Below are 12080 nucleotides of genomic sequence, written 5' to 3' on the forward strand. Positions count from 1 at the left end.
TAAGAACTTGGCTCATATCAAAACTGCCTGTCCAGATAGCCAAGAATAACTATGATGTTTATAACGAGCAGACATTTATTAAGCTCCTAGGGTCATGCCCTCTTCACGCCAGGCCATATTGGAGCCTTACAGGAAGCCTCAGAAGTGGGTACCATTCTTAACGCATGTTTTATAGATGGGGAAACTAAAATACCGGGAAGGAAAGTGACTTCTTTAAGATCACTCTGCTGGTAAGAGGCACCCTGGCTCATGTGACATTGAAGGCCACCAAGGACCTAGGCAGGGCCCTTGGGATCTCTTCCTGCTGGCAACATTTACAGAGTGCCTGCTGTAAGTCAGACTTGCTCTAGGTGGTGGGACAGAGGCTTGAACAAAGTAGGCAGTAACCAAATCACGACATAAACAGACCTGAGTGGTCCCTGTAATCCAGGCCAAGAGGTTGGGCATGTGGTTTTGGGGAATAGTGACAGACACTCTCTCCCCTTTGCTGCTCTGGTGGGACAGGAACCCTCCAGGGAAGAGAGACAATATAACTTCAGCCCAAAGTCTGGGTCAGATTTGACGAGACAGAGGCCAGAGCCTCACCTATAAGAGCTACTCTGTAGTGCTGCGGTCCATGGAGTCGCAAGGAGTCAGACATGGCTGAGCAACTGAACTGAGCTGAGCTGAGAGCCGAATGAGCTGTTCTGTTTCCTGCTTGGTTCCTCCCGTGGCAGGAAGTGCGTTCCCTCAAGTCCTTCCTCAGCCCCAAGAGGAAGCTGTCGTTTCTAGTCACCACCTTGGGCTGGCGGCCTCTGCTCATCCCTCAAGGACATTCCCAGTCCTTTGTAAGAGAGGCCCAAGGACCACGCAGAAGAGGGCTCAGGCTGAGGTGGCAGAGGCAGCTCAGGGCAGCCTCCTCCTCATCTATGCCCAGGGAAAAGCGAGAGGCTGATGGTGTTGCCTGGATTCTTCCTGCCTCCTTCCCCTCACCCCAGCCCCACGAGCATCAGCCCATTCTCCAGGCGAGAAAGCCGAGTCTACACTGACAGAATCATTCTCTCAGTTTGAACTGGACTAAGACAACTGCAGGTCAGGGCTGCTCAAGGCCAGCTCCATCCCAATCCTTCCTGGAGACTTGAGAGGGGACCCCATTCTCCGTCATGCTGTCGCCTCCTGCCCACGTAAGGGGTAAAGTCTGCCGAGGCTCCTCGCCCACCCGCCCCCGCAGAACAGCCACCTGGCCCCAGTTCTATAGCCGGCCAGTACTCAGCACACGCTGAGTAGCTTCCAAAAGCCTCGGCCCTGCCAGCACCTTCCCAGTTACATTTTTTTTTTTTTTTTTTTGGTTATAAGGAAAAGTCACTCTCTGCACGGAACAGACGGTATTTTCTTTGTTCCCTACAGTGTTCAAGCATTTTGTGGCTTTGGGCCTGAGAGCGAAGCCAAATCCCTTGCTTATGCAGATGCCGTGTGAAGTTAGAGGCAGGTGGAGAAAGTGAGTCTGTGGCTCTGTTTCCTGAGCTGGAGGGATAGTCCCTCTCACGCTGAGAGAGGTTCAGGCTCTAGGATGGGTCAGTCCTGGCCACAATCGAATCAGTAAATCAATCAGGGATCCCAAAGAAAGGGATGGGGTGGTGCAGCAGGGGTGGGCGAGGTCCCTACCAAGCTCAGGATAGTCAGAGAAGCATCTGGGAGGTGAGGGGGCAGAGGGGCTGAACCTAGAAGGACAAAACAGAATACAGGTCTTTGAGACGGGCATTCTAGTTGAAGGGAACAGCTTCGGCAAAGGCTGGGAGAGAGGAAAACTCAGATCTTGGCCAGGGATGAAGGCTCCAGAAACGACACGACCTAGGATTCACCTAAAGGTAATTTGAAGGGAGCGACCACCTCAGATGTGGGGGAAACAGACAGACAAGAACAAGGAAAGGAGTCAGAGGAGAGAAAAAGCAAAAAACCTCGAATGTGGGCTTCCCAGGTGGCGCTAGTGGTAAAGAACCCACCTGCTAATGCAGGAGACATAAGAGATGCAGGTTCCATTCCTGGGTGGAGAAGATCCCTTGGAGGAGGGCATGGCTACCCACTCCAGTATTCTTACCTGGGGAATCCCATGGACAAAGGAGGCTGGCAGGCTACAGTCCATGGGGTCACGTAGGTGAGGCTCAGAGCTTCGCGGAAGTGCAGGCCTTCCTTGGTTCAATGCCCCTGTCCACAAACCCGGTGGCACTGTGTGACTCTGGAGGAGCCTCCAGAGAGAGAGTGGAGCTGGGACTGACAAGGGGGCTCCGCAGGCTTGGACCAGGAGATCCTGGCTCAGCTCTAGAAGTTCCGTCTCCCAGAAGTGTAGGAAGGCATGGACTCCGAGCAGTAGTGACAAGCCCAGGCCTGTGGACCTCCAGGCAATTCACCCATTCGGTGGCAAGTGGACATGGACATTCCCCCCACCTGGGATTTGGGGACCCTTTAACAGCAATGATAATCCTAATCCAACCTCATCAACACTGTGACAGCTGTTTGGGGAGACACAGAAGCCCCAAGGTGGACAAAAGCTCGCCCCTGGGGATCAGAGTGGGGTGGGAGAGCAGGCAGAAAGGGATCTGAGAGGGCACCTAGGGTCAAGACCCATTAGGTGCCTACTGTTCGCCTCTCTCTCATCTTCCAGCCTCCTCTCGCCAAGGTATCTTTCTTCATTTCCCCATACAGGCACGGAGGACCAGCCACGCCTGGTCCGTCCACCTAGGGGCAGATGCGCCCTGCACCTGGACTCCCTTCGGGTGAAGAGGAACCTGACTCCACATCACAGACAAAAGCAGCCGTGGCCCAGAGGATCGGGGACACCCCCCACATACACCCTTGAAAGGGGGATGAGGCCACCTTCTCCTTTGTCCGCCGAGGTCTGTCTGGCTGTCGCCTGTGTCTCTGCCTCTCTCCTCCATCTCTCTGTCTCTGGGTCCGCGTCTCTGGCTCTGCCCCTTTGACCGTCCCCCTCCGCACCCTCCTTAACCTCTTGCCCCCCATTCTTCCCCTCTTCCTCCCTGCTCCTGCCCCTCCCTCTCTCCCGCCCCCCCGCCGCGGAGGGCCGGCAGGGGGCGCTGCGGGGCGGCCTCGGCGGCCCGGGGAGGCGGGGCGGGCGGCGGCCGCGTCGGGACCCGCCGCGATGGGACCGGAGGCGGCGCGGGCGGCGGCGGCGGCGCAGACAAAGGCGCGGGCGGCGCGGAGGGCGGCGCGGAGGGCGCGGGCCCCGGAGCCAGCGAGCGAGCGGGGCGCCGGGCTGCGGGGAGTCGGCGCCGCGGGGCGGCACCCGTCTCGCGCCCGGACACTTGCGGGGCGCCGAGCCGGCAGGGTGAGCCCGGCCAACCGAGCCAGCGCTGGAGGTGCGGGGGGCCCCGAAGTTCCAGAGCCTCGGAGAGGGTACTGGGGGGGTCACCGAAGTTCGGGATACGGAGGCTGGGGGCGGCTGGGGGAACCCCGAAGTGCCAGAGCTTGAGAGGGCAGGGGACCCCGAAGTTCCGGAGTCGGGGTCAGGGAGGGGACATTGGGAGGGGGTCCCGAAGTTCCGGCCCCGTCGTTGGAGAAGGCTGTGAAGGTGTCTCCGAAGTTCCGGACCTGGGGTGGAGGGGCGACCCGAGGGAACCCCGAAATTCCCGACCTGGGAATGGAAGGGTGGCAGGGGGTCCCCGAAGTTCAGGAGTCAGGGAAAGCGCGAAGGATCCCCTAAGTTCTGGACCTGAGGTTGCAGGAGATAGATAACGTGTCCCCGAAGTTCTGGACCCGGAGTGTTGGAGGGCCGTGGCAAGGGATCTTGGAAGTTCCAGGACTGGGGGCGACACTTCCCGAAGTTGGGGCGTCCTGGTCCTGACGCGGGTGGGGTCTTGATCCCGAATGAATATCCGATTCCCTGGACTGGGGCTCGTGGGGTGGGGCTTCGATCACCAAATGCAATGTTGGATCCCGGACACCGGGCGGGGTCGAGCTCCCTTTGGGGAGCCCCGCGGCCGGCGGCGTCCGAGGCGCATGACTAGTTGGTGAGTAACTTTCCCTAGTGCAGCAAGTCGCGGCAGAAGCGTCCGGACGACGGGCAGGAGGGACCCGAGTGTTTGAGACCCCTGAGCCTCCGGAACCCCGGCTCAACCGGGGACCCACCCCCAACGCCGGCCAAAGTCACCGCCCCTCCCCCACCCCGAGCTCCGGTTTCAGACCCTGTGACCAGAACAGCAGCTGCCCAGAGGGAGGGGGTGCACTCCCCCCTCTGACCACGGGGGCTCCAGAGTCCCGGCCTCCCTTCCCTCGGTCTGCCTGCCCTCCCCCGGGTCTCTCCAGGACTGGCCCCCACCCAGCCGCACGTACTGGGATTCAGAGGTGATGGGTGGCCAGCCCAGTGAACCTGTTCAGCCGCATCTTGTCTTTTTAACTAGGTTGCAGGCTCCCTGGGGATTTTTGGTCTTTGACCCCAAGGTGTGCCTCTGCTCTAGAGTGGAAGCTGAGGGGTTTCTTTGGGGGTCCTGTGGGGGACGGGTGTCCCAGTAGGCACCCGCTATCACCCCCACTCTTTTGATGGAGGCCTTGCTTTGAAGAGTGATGGATGAATGTCAGAAGGTACTGCACAGGATTTGGCCTTGGCCTCCTGGGCCCAGCCCAGAGATAGAGAAGACTTCACTGGGAGTCCTGTAAGCAGGAAGATGTGAGATTTATGCTGGGATGTCAGGTGCCACCTGGCTCCTGTCAGAGGCCATCTCCATCTGGAGGATGTTCCTGCAACACTCAGGACAGGAGATGGCCCCTGGTGGCTCAGATGGTAAAGAGTCTCCCTGCAATGCAGGAGACCGGGGTTTGATCTCTGGGTTCAGAAGATCGCCTGGAAAAGGGAATGGCTACCCACTCTGGTGTTGTTTCCTGGAGAATTCCATGGACAGAGGAACCTGGCAGGCTAACATTCCCTTCACTTTTGGATCGAAATTCTGTGAATGGTGTACTTGCTAGTGCGGTCCTGGGATTAGACGTGCTTGGCCTCCCTCATCCTGGCAGGGGAGACACTCACAAACCCCCTCTCCCTCCAGAGGCCAAACCAGCAGTTCCTACCATCCCACTGGCTGCCACTTGGAGCCCACCCAGACCAGCCTGACCAATGTCCACAGCCAGGTCAGCCCCTGCTTCTGCCAGCTTGACCCTGTGTCCCCGGGGGTGGGTGTGTCTGGCTCCCACTGAGCACCCTCTCCCCACACAGGGAGCAGCCCATCTTCAGCACACGGGCACACGTGTTCCAGATCGACCCGGCCACCAAGCGGAACTGGATCCCTGCGGGCAAACACGCACTCACTGTCTCCTACTTTTACGATGCCACCCGCAACGTCTACCGAATCATCAGCCTTGGGGGTGCCAAGGTCCTGGTGGGGCCTGGGTGGTGTGGCAGGTCCCAAGGATCCCAGGGACAGGACTGGGTCCATTTACTGCCTTGCTGTGTGCCTTGGGGGCCAGGGGATACTCTCAATTTTCCTGGGTCTCCATCTTCCTCCTGAAATGGCTCAAACCAAGTGGTGCTAGTGGTAAAGAATCCATCTGCCGTTGCAGGAGACGTAAGAGCCATACGTTTGATCCCTGGGTCAGGAAGATCCCCTGGAAGAGGGCATGGTAACCCACTCCCATTCTCTTGCCTGGAGAATCCCATGGACAGAGGAGCCTGGTGGGCTGTAGTCCATAGAGTTACAAAGAGTCAGACACGACTAAAGCGACTTAGCACAGAAGGACTAACGCAAGGCGATTTTCTCTGGGGGTTTCCTATTGATTATTACCAGTTCCATCACCCATGAACTTTTCTCCCCACCCCCCCACCTTCCCCCAGGCCATCATCAACAGCACTGTCACTCCCAACATGACCTTCACTAAAACCTCCCAGAAGTTTGGACAGTGGGCAGACAGCCGCGCCAACACTGTCTATGGCCTTGGTTTTGCTTCTGAACAGCATCTGACTCAGGTGGGCCTGCGGGGGTACATGGTGGGAGGAGCAGGGCTGGGGTTGGGTCTTCTCTTGTGTGTACTGGGGGACCCTGGACAGATGCTGGGCCTCTGTCTTCCCAGCGACAGAATGGGCATACAGAATTGGACTAGCCTGTAGCCCTTCCCACTTCCCTGGTCCACATCCCAGCTCACTTGGCCACCTGCTTTGATTTTGAACACACACTGCTCCTCTATGGGTGCCTTTGCTGGGCTGAGTGCTTCCCCACACCCCTGGCACTTCCTTCATTACCACCTCCCTCCACCCTCTGCTGTTTCTGGAATTCGGCATTGTCTTATTAATTGTTTCCCTGTATGGTTCATACTCTCTGAGATGCTTTTCTTCTCTTTTCTTCTAGAAGCATTAGTTTCCCTTTCAAATTTAGATCTTGAATTAATTTCTGCAGGCGGTATGAAGTAGGAGTATTTTTTCACATATGAGTATTCAGTTGCTCTTGGGACTTTTTTTTTGGCCACTCCATGTGGCATATGGGATCTTTGTTCCCCAGCTGAGGATTGCACCCCCTGTGCTGGAAGTGTGGCGTCTTAACCACTGGGCCATCAGAGAAATCCTGGAACAGTTTTTGAAAACACTGCCTACCCCCAATACCCCCAATGAATTGCACTGGCCCCTTTGCACAAACCAAGGGGCTGTATATCTGTAAATATTTTTAACATTACTTTCAAGCTAAGAAAATTTATTTTAAAATTTAAAAAAGTGAGGGGCTTCCTAGGTGACTCAGTGGTAAAGACTCTACCTGCCAATGCAGGAGAAACAGGTTCAATCCCTGGACTGGGAGGATGTTAGATGCTGTGGATCAATGAAGCCCGTGCGCCATGACCATGGGTCCTGTGCTCCAGAGCCCAGGAGCTGCAACTGCTGAGCCCGCATGCCCTAGAGCTTGTGCTCTGTAACAGAAGAAGCTGCAATGGGAAGCCTGGGCACCGCAACTAGAGAGTAGCCCTTGCTCGCTGCAACCAGGGAAAAGCCCAAGCAGCAATGAAGACCCAGTACAACCCAAAATAAATAAATACATAAACACATTTCTTTAAAAAAGGTTCCCTGGTGGCCTGGTGGTTAGGATTCCAGGCTTTCACTGCCATGGTCCAGGTTCAATCCCTGGTCAGGGAACTGAGATCCCACAATCCACTTGGTGCAGCCAAAAATAAATAAATAAAAAGAAAAAAAAAAAAGTGAATCCTACCCTAGCTGGAAAACAGGTATGGGAGATTAATGTAAACTATAATATAACAAAAATGAGAACAGAGTGATTACTTTCCCACTGGCTGCAGGTGCCTGTCAGAGGCTCCAAGTCCAAGACCTGCTTTCTCTTTGTCACAAAGGATATTCACAAGCGTCCCAGGCATGAAAGACAGATTAGCACCCACCTGAGGCTCTCCTTACTGAGATAAGCTGATTGAGAGGGAAAGGGGATCTCTTTCTCAAGGTGGCCTCTGTGAACATCCCACCCCAGCCGTCTAGCCTGATACCCACTCTGCTCCTTGGGCATCATCTTCCAAGCCTTGTTCCCTCTCTTCCAAAGACAGGGCTGGTGCTGGGTGGGAGTCGTGTGGTGGGGCCCTGGTGGAGGGGGCTGGGAGTTTGTTGACTGTCTGTTCCTATCCCTCATCCCTCAGTTTGCTGAGAAGTTCCAGGAAGTGAAGGAAGCAGCAAGGCTGGCACGGGAGAAATCTCAGGATGGGGGAGAACTCACCAGTCCAGCCCTGGGGCTCACTGCCCACCAGGTCAGCACTCCTTGTCCCAGGCCTGCCAAGAACTCAACTGCTATGGAGGGGAGGGGTCTAAATGCTATGCCGGTGCTCAGGACCAAATGCTCACTGATGATGTAAAACTAGATCCATGGCAGGGGCCATGGAAAAGCGTGTGGGTGCCATAAGAGCATGTCATAGGCCTGTCTGAAAGTTAGATAAAGGAAGGCCAGAAAACCAGCTCATGTGGCAGAGTTGAAATGTGAAAGTTGAAATGGCCAAGTAGTGGTGCATACTTGCGTACTGTCGCTTCAGTCGTCTCCAACTCTTTGTGACCGTATGAACTATAGTCCGCCAGGCTTCTCTGTTCATGGGATTCTTCAGGCAAGAATACTAGGGTGGTTTGCCATGCCCTCCTCCAGGGGATCTTCCCTGCCCAGGGATCAAACCTGTGTCTCTTATGTCTCCTGCATTGGCAGGCGGGTTCTTTACCACTGAGCCATCTGGGAAACCCTAAGTAGTGGGGTGGGATAAAAAACTGTCCCTGAGCATTTCCCCCCACTAACTTATTCAACATCATTTATTGACCACCTACTGTGTGCCAGGCCCAGGACTGGGCACAGGGCTTAAGAAGATAAAAAAGTAGGCTGGTCCCTGCCCTCAGGATTGTGGTCCAGGAACCAGGTAGATTCATAATAAATTTAACCTAATGGAGTAGGTTTCCTGTAGGAATTTTAAATAGCTGTTGAAATTTGGCCCCAGGAAAGGTCATTGCGGTGAGGGAATAGCACCGAGGCTTCAGATTGCTCCCCGATTTGCAGATGATGAGTATCTCTCTCCCTGGGTTTAGGCTAGCCTACATCAGGTTTGTTCCTGGTGGGCTGGTGAGAGCCCAGCAGGCAAGGAGGCGAGACAGGGCGCCAAACTACAGCCCAGGGGCCATGCGGGGGCCATGGATGGTGGGCGAGGGAGGAGAGGAACGATCGGATCCCAGTGCTGGGAAGAACCTGCCCCCTCTCAGTCATGACCCCTGACATCAGCCCTGACCCCAGCCATGACCTAACTGGCCCTTAACGGAAGCCACGCCCTACTGTGACTTCACTTCTATCCATTCCCTTAGGTGCCTCCGAGCCCCCTCGTCAGCGCCAACGGCCCCGGCGATGAGAAGCTATTCCGCAGCCAGAGCGCGGATGCCCCGGGCCCCGCTGAACGCGAGCGGCTCAAAAAGATGCTGTCCGAAGGGTGAGGGGGTAGCGCAGGGTACAAGGGGCGTGGCAGGACGAAAGGGTGGGGGAGGCGAGAGGAGGTTCTCAGAAACCGTTGGGACTCGTTCAAGTGGCGGAATCTGACAGTGGATCCACGCCTGGGATCCCAGTACAGGCCTGGGTTGGAGAGGAGACACCCAGATTACGCCCCTTCCAGAGCCGACCCCGCTTGCCTCATCCATTCTTTGGGGCTAACCCTGGCCTGTCCACACCTCCCCCAGCTAGTTCTAAACCCACGGGTTCTGTCCACACCCCATGCGTTGATACTGCTCGCCGTGCGGGCTGTGTCTCGCGGAGCGGACACCGAAGGGCCTACTCTGACCCCGGCTCCCCGGGACAACCCCAGCTCCCCGGGACGTCCCCAGCCCCTTGTCTCTTGACCCCGCCCACAACCCCGCCCCAGACCCGGCCCCGCCCCCGCCCCGCCCCCGGCCCAGTGAGGCCCCGCCCCGCCCTCTGCCGACTCCCGTGCTGTCTCAGCTCCGTGGGCGAGGTGCAGTGGGAGGCCGAGTTCTTCGCGCTGCAGGACAGTAACAACAAGTTGGCGGGCGCCCTGCGAGAGGCCAACGCGGCCGCCGCCCAGTGGAGGCAGCAGCTGGAGGCCCAGCGTGCAGAGGCTGAGCGGCTGCGGCAGCGGGTGAGGAAGCCCCACCCTCCCAAAGACCCCAGGTGGCCCAAAGGTGACTGTGAAGCCCCTGCCCCCTGTCTGTCCTGGGCTCACCTGGCTGGATGCGTGCTCTCGGCAGGTCACTTCCCAGAGTCTTAGTTTCTCGCTCCATAGTGTGGGTCTGAAGTGATGTCGGCCCAGAGGGTCGTCAAACCCTAAAGTCCTGCCTGCCCGAGGTGAGGTAGTGGCCTGGATGTGAAGGGATGAATTCCCAGTCCTGGGCTTGACTGATCAAGAGGCGTATTCCCGGGGTGAGGAGGGTACAGACTGAGCCATCAGGGACCGACCTTCCTGTCTGCACAGGTGGCTGAGCTGGAAGCCCAGGCTGCCGCCGAGCCACCTGCAGGCAGTGAGAAGGAGGGACCTGGCCAGTCACTGGAGCAGCTGGAGGCACTGGTGCAAACTAAAGACCAGGTGTGTGAAGGCATCTGTGTGCATGTGTGTTTCCTCGGGCTTTGCCTTCCTTGATCTCCTGCAGAGGAGCCAAGGACCTCAGAACAGATTCTGGGAACTTTTTCACTAGGAGATCCAGACTCTGAGGAGCCAGACTAGTGGGTCCCGTGAGGCCGCAGACACCGCTGAACGTGAGGAGACACAACAGAAGGTGCAGGTATGTGTGGTTGCTGTGGGGTGGGGTGTGGTGACTACTCGCGGCAGCCAGACCCTGCTGTGGGACGGACATGATCTTCCCCTTCCCACGGATTCTGGGCAGCCGTGTGCGTCCCCAAACCTCCGTTTCTTCATCTATACGTGGAGTCAGGAAGACATCTAAGGTTGTGAATGATTCAGATAACCAGGTGAATGGAAGGACTGAGTCAAATGATGGTTATTAGGACAATGTTTCATCTTCTTCCATTCATTCAACAAGCAGTTTTTGAGTCTCTGTTGAATTTCCATTCTTGAGCCCTATGAAATCCTCACACATCCCTGTCTGAGGCCAGAAGCTTGCATTTGTACCCAGATGTGGCTGGCCTGGCTTTCACTGAAGACTTTATGAGGAACATTCATAGGGGCATGTCCTGTGAGTCCAGCAGGTGGAGAAGTTAAAGGATCTGGTGCCCCAAAGAGAGAGTATTTGAGGGAATGCTCCCTCTTGTCTCCTGGGCAGGGTGCACAGCAAATACAGAGGCCCTGAGGTGGGGAGAAAGTATTCAAGAAACCACAAGGAAGCCAGAAAGGCTGAGCAGGAATGAGCAAGGAGAGGAGGGAGGGGTCTGAATTTCATTCCCAGAACAATGGGTGACAGGATTTTGAGGAGGAATGTGGTCACTTCAAATTGGCTGGGGGACCAGGGAGTGTCTTGGGTACAGGTAACTGGGAGAAAGCCAGCAGACAGGGAGAGTTTGGCCCAGAGTGAGGGCTGTGGTCCCCGGCACCCGCTTTGAGATGCTGGACCCTTGAGACTCGCTGGGGCCCCCGACACTGCCTACCCTCTCCCTGTAGGACCTGGAAACACGGAACACGGAGCTGGAGCACCAGCTGCGGGCCATGGAGCGCAGCCTGGAGGAGGCCCGGGTCGAGCGGGAGCGGGCCCGGGCCGAGGTGGGCCGGGCCGCGCAGCTGCTGGACGTCAGGCTGTTTGAGCTGAGCGAGCTGCGGGAGGGGCTGGCCCGCCTGGCCGAGGGCGCGCCCTGAGTCTGGCCTCCGGGTCTGCATAGAGGGGGCCTGTGGGAGCTGGTTTTACACGAACGACTCCCGCCTGGGGCACAGGCCAGGCCGCAGGCGGCACGGTGGGCCAAGCCCCCTGGCAGGGACTGGGGCCCGACTCAGCCTGGGGAGGGCTTGTCCACAGGACTCCAGCCGGCCCTGGCTGTTCACAGCTCAGAGGCTGTTTTTGAGCTTTTCATTGTGTAGAATTTCTAGACTCCCCAGGGCGTGTGCTGGTGCCCAAATTACATTTCTAAGCGTGGCTGTGTATGTGTGGTGTCTGAGCAGCTGGGTATTCCTAACCACCATCACTGGACCCTCTGTCCATCTGCCCTCAGTCTGTGTAGGATTTGGTAAGCCACTTAGAGGGTGAGGTTCAGAAAGCCTGAGGGAGCATGTCCAGGACACATGTCTCTGCTTCCCCATCTCCTTAAGCCCTGCCCATGTTGTCTGGACCAGTTTGGACTAACATGGACCCTGATTAAGCCCCCTACTTTCACTTCACTCTGGCCACAAACCCCAAGTACAACCAAGTGGGCAAATGGGGAAGCTCCTAGAAAGTGACTGTGTTCACTAGGCATGGAAACGATCTCTCCAAAACATCATGTCTACATCCGGATAGTAGAGCGGTTGCTATACCCATTTTCCAGATGAGGAAACTGAGGCCCATATAAGGGACTTCACCCACCCAAGGTCACTCGGCTGGAATGGTCAACACTACAGTCCAAAGCTTTGGGCCTGGCCCGACAGGAAAAGAGAACTAGTGGGTGGGGTGGCAACATGATGTTCCAGGGGACTTGAGAAGTACAGGCAGCCACACC

At 56.8% G+C, this 12080-nt stretch overlaps 1 protein-coding gene across 3 annotated transcripts; it reads left to right on the plus strand.

Annotated features, from left to right (window-relative positions):
• The first annotated feature begins 3143 nt into the window (after positions 1-3143).
• HOMER3 (homer scaffold protein 3) lies at positions 3144-11521 on the plus strand. Of its 3 annotated transcripts, none has more exons than XM_065917380.1 (10): positions 3144-3390; positions 5037-5118; positions 5204-5360; positions 5819-5950; positions 7609-7716; positions 8801-8922; positions 9426-9582; positions 9916-10026; positions 10136-10222; positions 11056-11521. In XM_065917380.1, the coding sequence occupies exons 2-10, from the start codon at positions 5105-5107 to the stop codon at positions 11245-11247; spliced, it is 1080 nt and encodes a 359-aa protein (XP_065773452.1). In that variant the 5' UTR covers positions 3144-3390; positions 5037-5104; the 3' UTR covers positions 11248-11521. The 3 variants fall into 3 exon arrangements, with proteins under 3 accessions (XP_065773452.1, XP_065773451.1, XP_065773453.1); XM_065917379.1 differs by having other exon boundaries at positions 3144-3353; XM_065917381.1 differs by having other exon boundaries at positions 3144-3322.
• The last annotated feature ends 559 nt before the right edge of the window (positions 11522-12080 follow it).

The sequence above is a fragment of the Muntiacus reevesi genome, chromosome 1, assembly GCF_963930625.1.
Source record: "Muntiacus reevesi chromosome 1, mMunRee1.1, whole genome shotgun sequence".
Lineage (NCBI taxonomy): Eukaryota > Metazoa > Chordata > Mammalia > Artiodactyla > Cervidae > Muntiacus > Muntiacus reevesi.

What these genes read in the sequence shown, in the direction of transcription:
- HOMER3 (XM_065917380.1), top strand. An exon ending in AAAAAGATGCTGTCCGAAGG is followed by an intron (nt 8,923 to 9,425) that starts GTGAGGGGGTAG and finishes GTGCTGTCTCAG; the next exon opens with CTCCGTGGGCGAGGTGCAGT. An exon ending in TGGTGCAAACTAAAGACCAG is followed by an intron (nt 10,027 to 10,135) that starts GTGTGTGAAGGC and finishes CTTTTTCACTAG; the next exon opens with GAGATCCAGACTCTGAGGAG.